Source organism: Vipera ursinii (genome assembly GCF_947247035.1).
Source record: "Vipera ursinii genome assembly, chromosome: 3".
Classification (NCBI taxonomy): domain Eukaryota; kingdom Metazoa; phylum Chordata; class Lepidosauria; order Squamata; family Viperidae; genus Vipera; species Vipera ursinii.
In genome coordinates, this window is record NC_139516.1 from 47,009,236 (window position 1) to 47,026,808 (window position 17,573).

General features: G+C 39.0%; 1 protein-coding gene across 2 annotated transcripts in view; it reads right to left on the reverse strand.

Annotated features, from left to right (window-relative positions):
* The window catches only part of PRICKLE4 (prickle planar cell polarity protein 4), a 28,075-nt gene extending 10,763 nt beyond the window's left edge, over positions 1-17,312 (reverse strand). For both annotated transcript variants that reach the window (XM_083359861.1, XM_083359860.1), the window contains exons 1-4: positions 17,067-17,312; positions 4,184-4,274; positions 3,349-3,519; positions 1,975-2,082 (exon numbers count right to left, since the gene is read on the reverse strand). In XM_083359861.1, coding sequence (XP_083215987.1) covers positions 1,975-2,082; positions 3,349-3,504 — 264 coding nt within the window. In that variant the 5' untranslated portion in view covers positions 3,505-3,519; positions 4,184-4,274; positions 17,067-17,312. The remainder of the gene's footprint in view (positions 1-1,974; positions 2,083-3,348; positions 3,520-4,183; positions 4,275-17,066) is intronic.
* Between the last annotated feature and the right edge of the window lie 261 nt (positions 17,313-17,573).

A 17,573-nucleotide genomic window follows, 5' to 3' on the forward strand; every position in this document is an offset into this window, starting at 1 on the left:
ATCTGCGTAGACATTTATTATAATAACATAATTTTATTTTGACATTTGCATTTTATTTGATGCCTTTGGTTGGCTTGGTTCAAAAAATTGGCTTGTAAATAGTTAAATGAAGATCTTATTGCATGTATTTATCTTATTAGTCAAGACCGTATCAGGTGTCTGTTAATAAATCCCAATATTATGTTTAGTTGGCAGCTCATTTCTCTACCAGTTTTCCACTTAGCTCTTTTTCTCTAACATGATTCTGGAATTCTATGCATATCTACTCAGAAGAAATCCTATTATATCAAAAGTGACTAATTCCTAAGTGAATAGGCACAGGATTATAGCTTGTTTTTTCTCTAAATCCTACTTTTATCCAATACACATTGTTTGCAAGCAAAATGTTTAAAAGCCTGGGCAGTGTGTCCCAATTTAATGATCTCTTTACTAGCTGAGTGCTAATTTTGACATTAATGTTGGAGTCAGTCCTGCACATATGAAAGATACCAAATTGAGGAAGAAAGTGCTAGGGGTTGGCTAGGTCATTAGAGCAGCATTACTACAATAGCTTTAATAAAAGCTGGCTAAGTGGATGTGAACCCAGAGAGGTTATTTGTAAATTTAGCACATTCTATTTAGACAGACGCTGAGCTTGTCGATCAGAAGGTCGGCAGTTTGGCGGGTCGAATCCCGAGTGCCGCGTAGCAGAGTGAGCGCCTGTTACTCGTCCCAGCTTCTGCCAACCTAGCAGTTCGAAAGCACGTCAAAATGCAAGTAGAAAAATAGGGACCACAACGGTGGGAAGGTAACAGCGTTCCGTGCGCCTTTGGCATATAGTCATGCCGGCCACATGACCACGGAGATGTCCTCAGACAAGCGCTGGCTCTTCGGCTTTGAAACGGAGATGAGCACCGGCCCCTAGAGTCGGAAACGACTAGCACACACGTGCGGGGGAACCTTTACCTTATTTAGACAGAAAGAGACCTTAACTTTATCTTTACTTCAGTGGGCCAAAAATCTTTCAGTTGTTTTGTTCTTGGGAACAGCAATAAAACCCTCAGTCAGCTTTCTGACCTAGAGCAGGGCCCCCCCAACCCCCAGTCCATGAACCGGCACCGGTCTGCGGCATGCCAGAAACTGGGTAGCACAAACAAGAAAAGCCCCATCTGCAGGATGCAGGCAGCACCCAAAACCATGCCCCCTCTGATCTGCAGAAAAAACTCCATGGAACTGGTCCCTGGTGCCTAAAAGGTTGGGGGCCGCTGTCCTAGAGGACTTTTATGGGAACATTAGTTGCAAGTAAGTTTGGTGAGCCCTATAACAGCTGAACTCTGGCACAAGGGGCCATAGGGGCCATATAACGGTATCTTCCCAATCACCGTGATGTCAAAATGACAAAACATGTGTCATAACTATGCAATGCAACTTTGCATTTTTGTACTGCATGTAAGAACATGAAGACTAAAATTGTGTTACCATGCACATTTCATCACTTGTTCCCGTTCTACCCCCACAGGTACCTGAACCACCAAGTTAGTGCATTTTTATTATTTGTTAAATTTGTATATCACCCATCTCAGCTAAGTAACTCTGGGCTGTTTATAACATTTGTTTGGTTACCTTTTCTCGTTACCATATTAAAAAAAGCTTCTCCTATTACTGTTTTTTTAGAAAGATCATGGAACTGCATGATTAGAATTTGAAAAGAATGGATAGCCCAAATAATTTTTTCAGTGCAAAGAAGGGGCATAAGAAAATAGTTTTAGCAGGATTCTTTAATCAAGAGACAAGATGTTAAGACAAGACAACCTTTATGGTCATTTTTTTTTACTGTGGGCACAACGGCACACATCAAAAATGAAATTTAGTTGCCCGCTCTCAAACTGAAACACATACACGACACACACCTAAACATACCATATACAACATATGTGTTGCACAAGTAAAAAAAAAAGACCCAGAAAACCCTGGTTAAGGCTTTAAGAAACTTACATTGCAGTCTTGTGGAGGCAGCTGATAGAGGAGAATTTTGATACGGAGCTGATTGTGAATAGCAGCAGGGACAACAGCTGATGAACAAGAACTACTGCTTTGTAATACCTGTAAAAGTAAATGAGGTGGAAATGAAACAGTGATATTTCTATGTATTTGGGGGCGGGGGAACAATTTTATGCACTACCCTCTGTCTTAAAGATCATCTTCTCTAAGCTTGAGAAAGAATCTGAGGTCCTTCCCACATTAAGAAATGAAGGGATAATGAAAACAAACCAACAGAAGGAAGACAGATAATTTACTTTCCATTTATTGTATAGCACATACAGTAGGAAATAAGTGTTTGCCAAAGATTAGACCTATCTTCCTGCATATGAATTTGATCAAGCAGTAAGACTTGAGATGGGAAGTCTCCTCACCAAAAGAACAGAAAAATTGGGCAAAATTGATATTTCCTATTACATTTCATTTATATTATATGATAAAATTGTTAAGATGAATAGAAATAACTTTACAGAAAGAAACTTTTTTGGAAATACAGCAAGTTATATAATAAGTGAAGATACATGGGCATAGAGAAACTTTCCTCAGTATAGTTTTAGTATGAAAACGATAAATCATCAGACAGAAAATACTGATAATTTCAAATTCAGATAAGAAGACCGATTAGGCAACATTTCATTATTCTGAAAATTATGAGTAGTCTGTCTTTCTCACCCTTTTAATTAAGTTTAATAAACCAAATTATACACAAAATATTTTATAGAGCAATAAAATTATTTTATATCTATAAAGGGCATAAGTACTGCACATATTTCAATTTTCCTCCCCAAAATGGAACGGGGATCTTTGTTTTTTCCTTACTGCTTCAAAACTGCCAGAGATTTTACATCTTCAAGTGATTTTAAATCTTTAGGTTGTAATTATCTACTGATTACAATCCACCTGTTCTCAAATTCTTTTCTTTTCCTGGAATCAAGCATGACAATAACAAAAGGTCATGTGTGCAGTACTGATATTTACACAGATTCATGTGATGTGGGGTTGGTCCCAAATCCAGTTGTGCTACTGTCACAACTCCAATTGACTTGTCAAATGAAAACACTGTTCACTAGCTGATCTGGAAAAAAAATCTCACCAGGATTAAACCTTGTTAACATTTGAATAGGAAATCAAAATGAAATCCCAAAACTTTAACCGTGTGTAAAATTGAGGGGGAAAACATCCTGGAGTAAGGCATGCCAAACCATATTGTTTGAAGAAGACAAAAATGATCTTCTGCGTGTAGTCATCAAGGAGTCATACCTGAGGGAAATTTTACTTTATACCAGAAAGAATATATCACACAGCGACGTAGACCTGAAAGTGTCTTACTGGCTCTGATGGAGGAAATTCAGTGGTTGGACCTGGATAGTCTTCCAGGGCACAGCCAGAATCACTGTCTGAAGATGAAGCGGGTGGTAGAGTAGTTACAGTTCTACTACACGGAGACCTCTCCCTCTGGGCCCAAATATGACTTGGCTGGGACATCCGAAAAAGGAAGTGCTGGAAAAAAAATAGTCTATAAAAAAAAGACCAATTCATCCCCTTCCCCTTACAGTCTACCCAGAACATGATATAGCTATTTTGTGAATAGCTATGGCATTTTTTATTGTGAGAGTACCCAAATCAAATGTGTCCATCATCTCCAAAATTCATTAACCTCTGCTTTCAACAACTGCCAGACTTTCAAAAAGAAATTAATACAAAAGTACTGGAAAAGAAAAAGTATTGGTCCCTTAAAAGGACTGAAATTGAAAGGTTTAATGCTTCAAATAATTTGATGTTGTTCCCCACAATCCTGGGTCCCACAAAGAGCATGTTGAGTTCACAGTCCAAAGTGCTCAGTGCAGCAGCTCTGGTGATAATTCTGATGGTAATTGATACTGGTAATTCTAGGTTTCTTTCATTCCAGAGATGCACATTTGTATTCCAACAACTTTTTAAAGCAAAAACCATAGCAAAATTCTTCCATATAGTACTGGGACATATCCCAATTTATACCTCTTGAAATCACTTCAATCAAAATAGCTAAGTGCAATCTTTTTAATTCCTAATTTTATTTTGTGGCCTGGATTTCTGGAGTCAGAGGGTTAGGTCAGGATCACAATCTTTTCATTATTGGCTAAACTGAATTTATCCCCCTTGTACTTGGATCCATTATACTTACAGAACCCTATCTTCTCACAACCACGTTAGATGTATGGTTTCCCTCCTGAAGGCTTTCTTGGTATCAGGATTAAGGAGTGGCAAAGTCCCCTGTAAGCAAGAAATAAGGGATATTTCTTTGATTACAAGTGACTGTAATTTGAATGGATTGCTCTTTGAAATCCACGGATCATTTATTTAATATAACAATTCAAAATTATGGAATATCCTTGGTAAGATTACACCTTGCACTTGATACTTGTATTTGGGAAAACACATATTATGTGAGAGTTCACTCTTGCAAACAGAACATCTTTCCAAGCTTATTGTGTATTTTATAAAGATGTTTTGTTCCACTTTTCTCGCTTTCCTGCTTGCAACGCCCTTCCAATATTACTAAAATGCATTGAAATCACATTTTTTCTTACCATTAGATCTAGACACACATATAAATATTATTCACTCAAACTGCCTTTATTTTTCATTATGAGTCACATAAAGCTTAGATGAAACATAGTGGCAATGATATGCAAATAAACAAGGAATCATACGAGACATATGCTTTTTCAAAGACTAGTAGATGATTTCACATAATCCCTAATTTGTTACAAATTGCCTACAGGTGCTCATTAACTGGAAGAGCATTCATTTTTTCCTTCTTCTTGAGGCCATGACTATTTCATAAATGGTTGACATAATACACATTTAAAGTCATGGTTGCTAATGTAAATTTTGGCTCTTGTTCCATTTATGCTTACCGCTAGTGTTAAGACATCATATACGAAAAGTTTTTGCCAGCCACAAACATAATTGACTAGTGTGATATCCTTGTTGTGATTGTGGTGTGGGTACATAGATTGACAGTGGCAACTATCAACTATTAATTGATTACGTTGACACATATGCCAGGAAGAAAATCACAATAGTTGAAATAAGTGAAATTTACTGAGGGGCAAAACATTTTGGTGGGCAAAAAAAAAACAGCCTCCAAAAATCAACTTTCAGATTGCTCTGGGTTCTGTTTGGGAGATGAAAGGATAGGGTTGGGCCTATCTTTCCCTTGTTAGATAAAACCAGAAAGGACCATGGAATTAAACCACTTGTAGGATTGTACCACTGCATCATTCAGATAAAGCAGGGGTCCTCAAACTTGGCCACTTTAAGACTTGTGGATTTCAATTCCCAGAATTCCCCAGAATTCTGTGAGTTGAAGCCCACAAGTCTTAAAGTGGCCAAGTTTGAGGACCCCTGAGATAAAGCATTCGCATTCAAAGTGAATAATCTTTTGCATCAGTGAAAGTACAAATGCTTTAGTGGAAATCTCTCAGAAAATATGCTGTGAAGGAGAGCAAAGCAAATGTCTGTGTGAGAAAAGGACAGAATCTTAATTCAGTGGCTCTGCTGATACCATCCCATATTCTGTGGATCTGTCTACAGACATTCCAAACTCTATGCTGCATTGTTATAGTCTTCCCTAACTTGGTACCTTCAGATAGGTTGAACTTCAACTTTAATCAGTCCAATCCAGGAGGGGAACACTTATTTATCAGATATTAGTTATAGGTTAAGATAGGTATTATTACTACATAAGTAAAAAAGTGGGTTAAGTGTGCAAATATATAATTAACAGTTAAAAATAACCTATAAAAATGAATCCATAAACTACCATCTTGCATATTGCTTGAATTTCAATTTCAGGATTTGGAGAGTCTTAACTATGGATTCCTCAGTTATAACACAACACACCTATACATCCCTGCAAACTATAAAAAGCAGGAAAATCACTGGATCTTTCGCACTAAGCGAAAGTGGTGGCATTGTTTTTAGGGGAGCCCTTTTATGGTCTTGGGACCTTGGCATATGCCCAACTTTGCCACCACACAATTGAGGACTCACACATCCTGTCTGTGAGAAAGCCCGACAATGGCCCTGGGCTTCATTTCCTTCCTGACTCTTCTGAAAGCATTTCAGAGATTTGCCATTTTAGGGAAATCTTTCAAAATGTCACCCTTTATTTTTGCTACTTTACTGAGTTTAAATATAATTATGTCACTTAATGCTGTTTCTTGTAACTTTAAAAAAAATGTTTCTAGGCTTCACAGCTTTAAAAAGCAGAACAGACATTTCATTCAACAGACTTGGACTGTTCGTGTTGTGACTAGTTGAATTAATAGGCTTGGCATGTGCCCAGATTAGCAGCAAATCCCCTGCCATTGTGTGCAAACTGTTATACAGTTACTGTATAACATAAGCTGGGACTTGGGTGTGTGGCAAACCTATCAACACTATCCCAGACTTAATTCAAACTGAGTTGATGTAATGAGTCCAACTTCCTAAAAAAGTTATGAGTCAACTCCATTTCCCAAAAACATTTTCTACTCACGCAGCCATATATTTATTTTTATTATTTATTTATTTTTATTTTTATTCCATTTATATCCCGCCCTTCTCCGAAGACTCAGGGCGGCTTACAAGCTTAGCAATAGCCTTCATTCTATGTATATGCCTGCTTATTAGGGCTTTCATACACCCCCCCAAGCGGCATTATTACAAAGTCAGCTTCACATGGCAAGGATGCAGATACTGTTCAACAGTTTATGTTCAGAGATATGGCAATCTTTTGGTTCTTGTGTTAGACTCCGTTTTTATCTACTCCGGCTGTGGGACATTGATTTTTCCCTTCACGCCTTTATAAGCCTGCAATATTAATCATTCCCAGATGCTTGGGCCGGAGGTTCACATACTGAGCAACTTTCCTGGTTAATGGTTATGGAAAGAAACTGGCTGATTTTATAACTCCCTTTTCCAACTCTTCCCTGATGACTTCCTTCCTCTTGTCCATTTCCAAAACAAAAGGAGTTTTGATGGGCAGTTTGATGACTCAGTTCAACTTCTGTGAAAAGCTTGGATACTTTCCCAGAGACCAGCTCTCTCTAGTTAACTTTCCTTTCTCAACACCAAAGTAAGCAGAGAAAAAAGAGGGAGAGGTGGCCTTGAATGGGACTGAGAAAAAATGAAGATGCAACAGTATTAGGAACCATCAGTGGTCATATCTTTAGTGGCAAGGAGGTGATTAGATCAGATGCTGTTTCAGCATGTAGTTATTAAAAAAAACACTTTTCTGTCTAACTGGCTGGTAGCCAGAGAGCAAGTAGTACACAAGTTCTACCTGATTCATTTGGGATATTTCATAATTTCTGAAATTTACCTCAGAATAGGTAATATAGATAAATTACTCCAGTTTCAACTACAGTACTTATGTTTTAGGTTGGAAGGAGGAATGGACACTTCTATACATTGCCATTAGATTGGAAACAACTGTCCCCAAATCAACTTTATTTTCCACGATTTCTGATTTTCAACACACATTTTTGGATATTATTGGTATGGTACCTCACTACAAAATGGCAATTACACAGTTAAAATCTTCAGCAGAAAGAAGGCAAGGCAACAGGAAACTGTAAAAGATAAGCAACAAACTATAGAGTTTAATGACCAACCAATTCTTTCCAAGGGCTTCAAGCAGCATGCCTATTTTTTGGTATAGTGCAGTTTTCTTAAGTTGTCCATGGGGTCGCGATGAGTCAGACACGACTTCGCAACTAACAACAACAACAACAACAACAAGTCTTCTTAAATATGATTAGCAAAGTGAGCTCAAGTTGTTTAGTTTGCATCTGGATCAGTAATTAACTCAGCAAATTAACTGGTGAGCAGGAGGAAAAATAAAAATAATAGTTGATTTTACCGGATTCCAATACCTTACCTCCCAAATGCAGCACTGGTATAGATAACTTTGTTTAAGCACTGGAAAAGAGGATTATTGTCTAGCAAGGTTTATAAGAACAAATGGCCGTGTGAAAAAAAATTAATTGTATAACAGCAGAGGTGGGGAGGAAAAAATATGTTTCTTTAGGGCCTGTGCAAATTAAGAAGTTGAATTAAGTTCAACTTTATCAGTGACATCTAACTGGATCAAACAGACTCGCTCGCTATCATCTAAAACAGATGAAATAGATCATACAGGAGGACGAAGTGAAACTCCATACTGTACATATGATCAAAACACATACCATCACTATTTTAATTGAATTTCACAATAATTGATGCTTTTTGTTTGCATATTAGCACAGATTAATGAATGCTGTAAAACTAAACTGGGTTCTTGCTAATCCTTAAGAATTTGTACAAATCAAACTATGGCTTTCAAAACGCTAATCAATTGTAATCTATTCAACAAATGATGATTAAGGTTAATTTAAAATGCATTGAGTATACTTCCAATTTCACTTAAGCTGGATCTAATCTATTGCACTTTTCTCTGCAAACAAAATCTTTGAGACTTTGATCAAAACAAAATGCTGAGGATACCTATTTCAATGAAACTAAAAGATCTACCTGGATGCAAATGACTTCTGTCAGTTTTCAGATGTCTTGTTTTTAAAGCAACATTTGTAATGTATGTAACATTACATACATTGTTGTGACAGTTTCTTGAATGAATTGTTGCAAGAGTGTCAAAAATTTCATACTGTATAGTATGAAAACTTTTCACACAAGTTATTGTGGGATCTCTATGGAGAGCCTTCACTTTCACATGGCAGGTAGACTATTTAAATAACTTGCGGTACTCTGGCTCTGATTTTCACCAGTATATTTAGATTTAAGAACCAACATGTAAATTAAACAACCATCTTCAAGCAATAGTCTGCATAGCAGTACCCAGTAATATATTTGTGGTTTCCCTAGAACAGGCATGTTAAACTGCCGGCCCGTGGACCGGATGCGTCACGCCGAAACCACACCCACCCCATTGCCGGCAATGGGGAAAAAGTCCCGATACATCGAGCGACATCACGTGACATCGTGAGTTTGACATACCTGCCCTAGAACATCTTTATGGGAAATTTCCAGGCAAGAGGACGTCATGACCCCTATCTATAGCACTGAAAAATGCATGTTTTCAGGAAACCAATTATATCACAAATTATTTCATCAGAACAGGTAACCACCCCATCAGATGACTCAAGCCAGAGGTGTTGATTGAGTAACACAAAAACTCTCTTCCAGATGAGAAGCAGTAATCCTGTTCATATCACTGCCTTCATTAATGACTCCCTCAGCAGCCCTGTCAAATTAACTATGGCCGGTCTCATTAAAAACAAGGTTTCTCAAAACCCTGCACATACAAATACTATGAAAACAAAGCTATTTAGATTAGCAAGACATTTGAAAAGCCCCACCCCAGTTATTTGCTGTCTCTTTCCACCGTATACTTCTCTGGCCTGATCCCCTTTCTGATTAATTGCTCTTGAAGTGGTAAAATGGTTAAAAGAAAAAAAGGACTACTGTGGAAGGAAGATGATAATAATAATAATAATAATAATAATAATAATAATAATAATAATAATAATAATAAAAAACCTTTATTGTCAAAGTACAACATGTGTACATTGAGATTAGCTGAGCCTCCCCCTGTGCTCTCTCCCCCCAACACACAGTGACAACAAACCCTCCATCCCACCACACTATGTAAACCAACTACACCACACACCGGCCTCCCAAGTCAACTCTGCATAAGATTACATCCCATTCAAAACCCTAACAGCCCACGGATAAAAGCTATTTTCAGCCTGTTGGTACGGCTGGCTATATTCCTATATCTCCTACCGGATGGTAGGAGAGTAAAGAAGGTGTGAGTCATCCCTGAGAATCTTCCTCACTCTTCCAAGGCAACGAGCCCTGGCGATGTCATCCAGTGGTGTCAGGGAACAGCCCACAATGTCTTGTGCTGTGCTCACTACCCTCTGTAATACTTTCCTATCCGCGGCTGTCAGACCGGCATACCAAACCACAATACCATATGAGAGGACGCTCATAGATATAGATATCAAATGAATAAAGGTCAGACAGTTAAGCAGTAGGGAAATGGAAAAGTCAGTGTTCCAGCCAGGGTCCTGCTCTCATTTCCTCATCTCCTTTCTTTAGCAGTCAAAGAAAAAGAAGGTAGAGACAAAAGCTCTCCATAATTGCTTGACTCTCGGCATGAGATTGGAAATCTGGGAGGGAGCATGAGGCAACCACGTCTGTCACTAGGAAAACTGTCCATACCATAGTTCCAGAAGTGCACAGTGTTGAATTGTGAACCACAATTGAATTGGATGCTACAGTGCTGTAGAAGCCCTGTAGTAAGGATGCAGGAAGCAGCTCCAAGGTCAGATTGATACTAACCCGTAGGTGAAAGAGATCTCGGATTGAAACATAGTGAGAAGACCCTCAGAGGAAGCAGAAATGTCTGTAGCATTTTCCTGCATCTCTGGCTATTACTGTCCTCATTTGTGTAACCATGGATGGTTCAGTAAAATGCTGTACGAGTGGAGATACGATTAGAGTGGATTGTCCTAGTCCAGGGGTAGGCAACCTCGGTTCTTTTATGCCTCACGGACTTCAACTCCCAGAATTCCTGAGTCAGCTATGCTGACTCAGGAATTCTGGGAGTTGAAGTCCGTGAGTCATAAAAGAGGCAAGGTTGCCTACCCCTGTCCTAGTCTTTACTCGTAGTAGATCACTGAAGATCCATACAAGAGTTGTTATTTGCTGGGTCAAAGGAAACAAGAAAAGATGAACTGTAGAAAGTATTCTACACTGGAGGTTTCATGCTATGCCCATTATCCCTCACAACAGAAAACACCCAAATGAAACAAAGTTACTTTAGAGCTGAAACATCTTCTTTCTCCTTTATTCTTGTGGGACTATGAACCTAAGATTAAGCTTCTGGCTTGACAAAGCTAATATCCACCATAACCTGCATCTGACTTAGGACCAGCAGAGTTGTATTTTCCCATTTCTCATGCATCGTTCCAAAAAGATCCACACAGTTACGGCTGCAATTAGCCTAGGTGTGGTATTGAGATAGTCTTATCTCGTGCCAAACTGCACCTCTTCAAAGCGGAATGAACTTTTCCCAAGGCACATGGAACATATTTGTATAAATCAGAAACAATGATGTCTCCAATTAAAAATAAAAGTAGAGTGATGTAGTAGTGGAAGGAAACAGGAATGTACATCAAACAAGGACTGTTGAAAATTTTTACACAACAAACTACAACATCTGGCAGCTCACCTGCTACCTAGGAATGAAACTGTGGCCATGAGGCAGGGGAGGGAGGAGAGGGAATCTACATTTCCATGAGATTATGAAACTGCAACTATGAAAATAATTATACCTTCAGGGACATTTCTACACTCCCAGATGTTTTGTGAGAATAATCTCTGACCGCATTCTAACATTTATTTTCAGGGGAGGAATACTTACTTAGGCAATAGATCAGATAAAATTATTTTTGATGAAAAAAAAGATGTAAGTCCTGCTAATAAAAAGCTTTTGATTCCTTTCCATTTCAAGTAGATTTTGTTTTCCACCACCAACTCCACAACTAACAAAAAGAAGGTGAGATTATGTCTTTGGGGAGCTCAAAGTTACAAAAAAAGAAACATCAAATTTTAAATTATTTGTTGATTAGCAGGATATAATTTCCCCCACACACACATCCTGCTCTGTCCCTACCCATTTTAATCATATTGCTGAATTTTCAGTGTTTATTGTTTCATTGTTTTACTATTGTTATGTTTACAGTTTTGTAATTTTATGTTTTTACCGTTGTAAACTGCCCAGAGCAACCCCACAGCGAGATAGGCAGCAAATACGGTAAATTGAATGAATGAATGAATATAAACAAAGAAATAAATAAATAGGTTGCAGAAGCAGGTGGACTTGTAAGTCTGAATCTGAAGTACGTTAACATGAGGAAGGCTGGGAATTATTACCTTTGAATTCTAATTTTGTGAACAACCAATGGTGAAGCATTGTATGTCTGCTACCAATTAATTGCAATGTTTGAATATACAGTACTGTGACCTAGACAACAGATTCAGAAAACATGAGCTAAGACTTTCTTCTTTCTCTTGTTAAAACCTCCCTATAGAAGTAAGCAAGCACATCAAGAGATAATGTAGAATCTTTCTCTTTTATGTGCTCATTTATCTCACACAATATTCCTAGGCAGTGTCCAGCTGGATTAAAATATGTCTTAAGCATATTCAGTCAGAGACAAAACTCGATTTTGTTAAATGGATCCTAGCTTGTTTTAAGTACATGAGTTGTGGAATCCAGTCTTAATCTCTTTATTGATATCTTAGACTGAAGATGTCCTCAACGCATTTGGCCCACGCTCATATGTAGCTGGGATTTTAAAATTATGGCCTGAGCACAAGGCATTTAATTCTTGTGAAAAGAACCTAATGGTTCTCCTGTCTATTCTTCTATCCTCAGACATTATTGCACCAATCCCACCTGGAATTGGTTAAAATATTGTCTCTATGTTAGAAGGCAGAGGGATCCTAAATGTCATATGGGCCATTTCTGGTATAATTGTTTATCCAGGATTTAGCCTTCTATCTAAGACACACAGTGCACTTTTTTTGTTTGGCAAAACCTGGCTCAAAAACAGTAACTGTGAGAGGGACCTTAGAGTCCTAGTGGATGATCACTTGAGCCAGCAGTGTGCAGCAGCAGCCAAAAAAGTTAATACAATCCTTGTTTGTATAAACAGAGACATAGAATCAAAATCACGTGAAGTATTAGTAAAAGGTAAAAGGTAAAGGTTCCCCCGCACATGCATGCTAGTCGTTCCCGACTCTAGGGGCCGCTGCTCATCTCCATTTCAAAGCCAAAGAGCCAGCGCTTGTCCAAGGACGTCTCCGTGGTCATGTGGCCGGCATGACTAGATGCCAAAGGCGCCCGGAACGCTGTTACCTTCCCACCGTAGTGGTCCCTATTTTTCTACTTGCATTTTTACGTGCTTTCGAACTGCTAGGTTGGCAGAAGCTGGGACCACTTTATAAATCCTTAGTAAGACCACATCTGGAATACTGCATCCAGATTTGGTCACCGTATTACAAAAAAGATGTTGAGACTTTGGAAAAAGTGCAAAGAAGAGCAACTAAGATGATGAAAGGCCTGGACACAAAAACAAACTAAGAATGGTTGTAAGAATTGCATATGGTTAATCTAGAGAAAAGGAGGACTAGGGGTGACGTGATAGCAGTATTCCAGTATTTGAGGGGCTTCCACAAAGAAGACGGGGTCAACCTATTTTCCAAAGCACCAGAAGGTAAGACAAGGATGGAAACTAATCAAAGAGAAAAGCAACCTGGAATTAAGGAGAAACTTCCTAACAGTGAGGAAAATAACCAGTGGAACAGCTTGCTTTCAGACGTTGTGGGTGCTCCGCCACTGGAAGTTTTTAAGAAGAGACCGGACAGCCACTTGTCTGAAATGGGATAGGGTCTCCTGCTTGAGCAGGGGGTTGGACTAGAAGACCTCGAAGGTCTCTTCCAACTCCATTCTGATTATTATATACAGATTCATATAAAACACCATAATAAAAATGTCTTTGTTAGCAGATCTCAGTTTCAAAGCCGTAAGAGATGAACTGGATAATATTTAGATCCATTTTTTTCATGACAAAGTTCTGATGATGGATATGTTAAGAAACAGCATTTCTGATACGTCTGGAATAATTCTCTATGGAATAAGCACAAACGGGTTTTATATTACAGAATCAATGGGAAAATTTCAAGGTTGCGAGTTCTATCTTCCAGACAATTCTTAAACCAAACAAAAACATTTCTTGTTACCTAAAAGAAACAACTGTAATTTTAAATGAAGACATATTTTCTTCTGAATTACAGCTAACAAGGCAGATAACACACACAGCTGGATCCATCTATCAATAGAAGTATACAGAACTAGCTCTCCATCAATTTTCATTTTATTACTCATATTAATAGAAATATCTATCAATATCAATTTTCTTTCGTATAAATAAAAAAAAGTGATGGAAACAGTAGGTCCACTTATGGCAAGGAAATAACAGGCAACAGAGAGAAAGCAGAGCTGCTTAACTCATTTTTTGCATCAGTCTTCATGCAAAAAGAAACTATAGTCCAACCTACCAAAAACCTAACTGTAAAAAAACATGCTAGAAATAAAAATTAAAATAAGCAAGAAAATCTGATCTTGATGAATATAAATCACTAGGACCTGATATACCACATCCCAGAGTTCTGAAGGAGCTGGCAGATGTTATCTCAGAATCATTGTACCATATCTTTAAAAAATCCTGGAACACCGGGGAATTACCTGAGGATTGGAAAAGAGCTGATGTGGTTCCATCTTCGAAAAAGGGGGAAAAACAGACCCAGGAAACCACAAACCAATCAGCCTAACATCCATACTGGAAAGGATAATCAAAAAACAGATCTGTGAATATCTAGAAATAAATAACGTTATAACTAAAAGCCAGCATGGGTTTGTTAAAAACAGATCATGCCAAACCAATCTTATTTCATTCTTTGACAAAAAATGACTAAATTAGTAGACCGGTGAAATGTTTTGGACGTAGTATACTTAGACGTCAGCAAGGCATTCAACAAAGTAGAACACAACCTACTTCTTGGTAAGCTAGAAAAACGTGGGGTAGATAGCATCACCATCAGATGGATTTGTAACTGGGTGACAAACCGTACTCAATGAGTCATCCTTAATGGTATTACATCTACATGGAGGAAAGTAAGCAGAGGGGTACCTCAAGGTTCCGTCTTAGGCCCAGTACCCGTCAATATCTTCATAAATGACTTAGATGAGGGAATAGAAGGGGAACTCACCATATTTGCAGATGAAACTAAGCTGACAGGAATAATCCAGAACACCCCAGAAGACAAGCTCAGGATCTAAAAAGATACTGACAAACCTGAACAATGGGCCCTATCCAACAAAATGAAGTTTAATGTGCAGAAAAGCAAAGTTTTACACTTAAGCAGGAAAAACCAAAGGTACAAGTAAAGATTAGGTGAAACCTGGTCTAAAAGCAGTAACTGTGAGAGGGAGTCCTAGTGGATGATCACTTAAACATGAGCCAGCAGTATGCAGCAGCCGCCAAAAAAGCTAATACAATCCTTGGTTATATAAACAGAAGTACAGAATTAAAATCACTTGAAGTATTAGTACCACTTTATAAAGCCTTATTAAGGCCACAGCTGGAATACTGCATCCAGTTCTGATCACATTACAAAAAGATGTTGAGACTTTGGAAAAAGTGCAAAGAAGACAAGTTGATTAAGGCTGGGAAACTAAAATATATGAAGAACGGTTGCAGGATTTAGGTTTGGCTAGTCTAGAGAAAAGAAGCGCTAAGGGGGACATGGGAGCAGTATTCCAGTACTGCCACAAAGAGGAGGGGGTCAACTTATTCTCCAAAGCAGCAGAAGGCAAGACAAAAACAATAAATGGAAACTAATCAAGGAGAGAAGCATCTGGTATTAAGGAGAAACTTTTTAACAGTAGGAAAACTAACCAGTGGAACAGTTTGCTGTCAGAAGTCACTGGAGGATTTTAAGAAGAGTCATTTGTCTGAAATGGGATAGGGTCACCTGCTTGAGCAGGGGGTTGGACTAGAAGATCTCCAAGGTCCCTTTCAGCTCTTTTCTGATTGAAAGTATATAGTGTGTACTTCAATGCAATCAGCAGGACATAATATTCACAGCCATACCATTCATTATCTTTGCTTAGCACTGTTACCACAGATCTTGCCAGACCTCATAGCCATACAAAAGCATAACATATCAATACTGTTCCTTTTTTGCTACAGAGTATTTTAACTAGGAGGGTGTGAAAAAGAAAATGTAGTCTCATAAAAGGCATTCACAGCATTGTTTTACTGTAGGCAAATTTCAGAAAGCACAAAGCTTCCCATGAAGAATCAAATAGTATGTTAGGGATACCAATTGTGGGCTACAGAAAATCAGGAAATTCCACACACCAGCAAATATAGAAAATTCTTATTGTTGCAAATTGTCTGTATTTTGCAGTCCAGATCTGATAACCTATGTTTTACATAATTAATGATCTTATGTAATGTTTAGAGCAGTAATAGTTTGAAGTTACCTTAACCAGCCTGTAATTGCAAAGATGCTCTCTGTACAGTATTGCATGTGATAACATTTATTTTTATTCATCAAATTTAGGCACCACTCATCTCACTAATGAACGTAGAAGCAGGTTCCTAATTGTTCATGTGATGAAACAAATACAGCCCAGTTAAAATATGTGTGCACCATTTTGTAGATTCACAAAGGAGATGTAGTGGAACATGAAAAAAGTATTTTTTTTTACATTATTTATTCAGAGCATGTATCATTAAGAAGTATTTTGCTCTGATCCAAATTTTCATTAACTGATTCCAATTTCAGCATTTATTTAGCAAACCTCTGAACAATCACACTCTCAACTCAAAAGGTCCTTAATGCAATTTACCATCCTATTTTAATCTATGAAAGATTTCCAATGGACTAAGGCTTCTTTGTAATCTATCCAAGCCCAGTTACCCAAAGAGGCGCTTCCGTTTTTAACAGTTACTGTACCTACATAAAAGTGCCGTTTTATCCTCATCGGGGATTGCAACTACAAAATTAAAGCAAGGGATAATAGTTTGTAGACCTTAAGAACTACTGGCAGATTATTATTTTTTTAAAAAAAAAAGATTATCTCACCCTCTTTGCTTTTCTTCCGTACCCACAACAACTCCAGAGGACTAGAGCAATTCAGATTCCGCCAAGTCAACAACGTTCCACACTGTTTTGAACGCAACTAATTACACAACGAAGTGTGTGCGGGGTAGGACGACTTGCAAGGGAAATAGGATTTCACTTCCCCTCCTCTTGCTGCACGGAATCAACCCGGGAGCCACGGCTTTCCCACGGCCCTCCAATTCTGGGTTGCGATGAGCCGTCCACTCAAGGAACCACCCTCGTCCTTCGCTGAAAAGCCACCCGAGGTCACTTACCTGCAGCTGGTACTCGTTGCTTTTCTCCCCGATTCCGGCTCTGCCCGTGGCGGAACAGTCAGGAATTCTGCGGCCAACTTTCCTTCGCCTAACGAGAAACTTTTTCAGCCAATGAGGCGCGCTCCTTCCGCCTCTGCCCAGGGCTGTCTCCCCGGGTGCTTAAGCAGCTTCCTCCTCCTCCTCCTCCTCCTCCGTGTCCTCCACCTGCCTCGAGGGCAAAGCTCCTGGCTCCGGCCGAGAAGAAAAGTCTGCGAAGCGAAAGCAAATCAAGCCCGGGTTAGGCGGGGACGCTGGCGGCTGTGCAGCCGTCGCTTGGACTTTGCCTTCTCTCCTATCGGCTTGCCCAGGAAGCGGGATCCGTGTCCGCTGTCTTGCCTTAGACTCGAGGCAGCCAATGAAAGGGAAGCAAAACAGAAGGCAGGCAGGCAGGCAGGCAGGCAGGCGACAGGGAGGGAGGGAGGGCCACGGCGCTGCGGAGAGGTGAAGGTTAACCCTGCTGGCTGACCT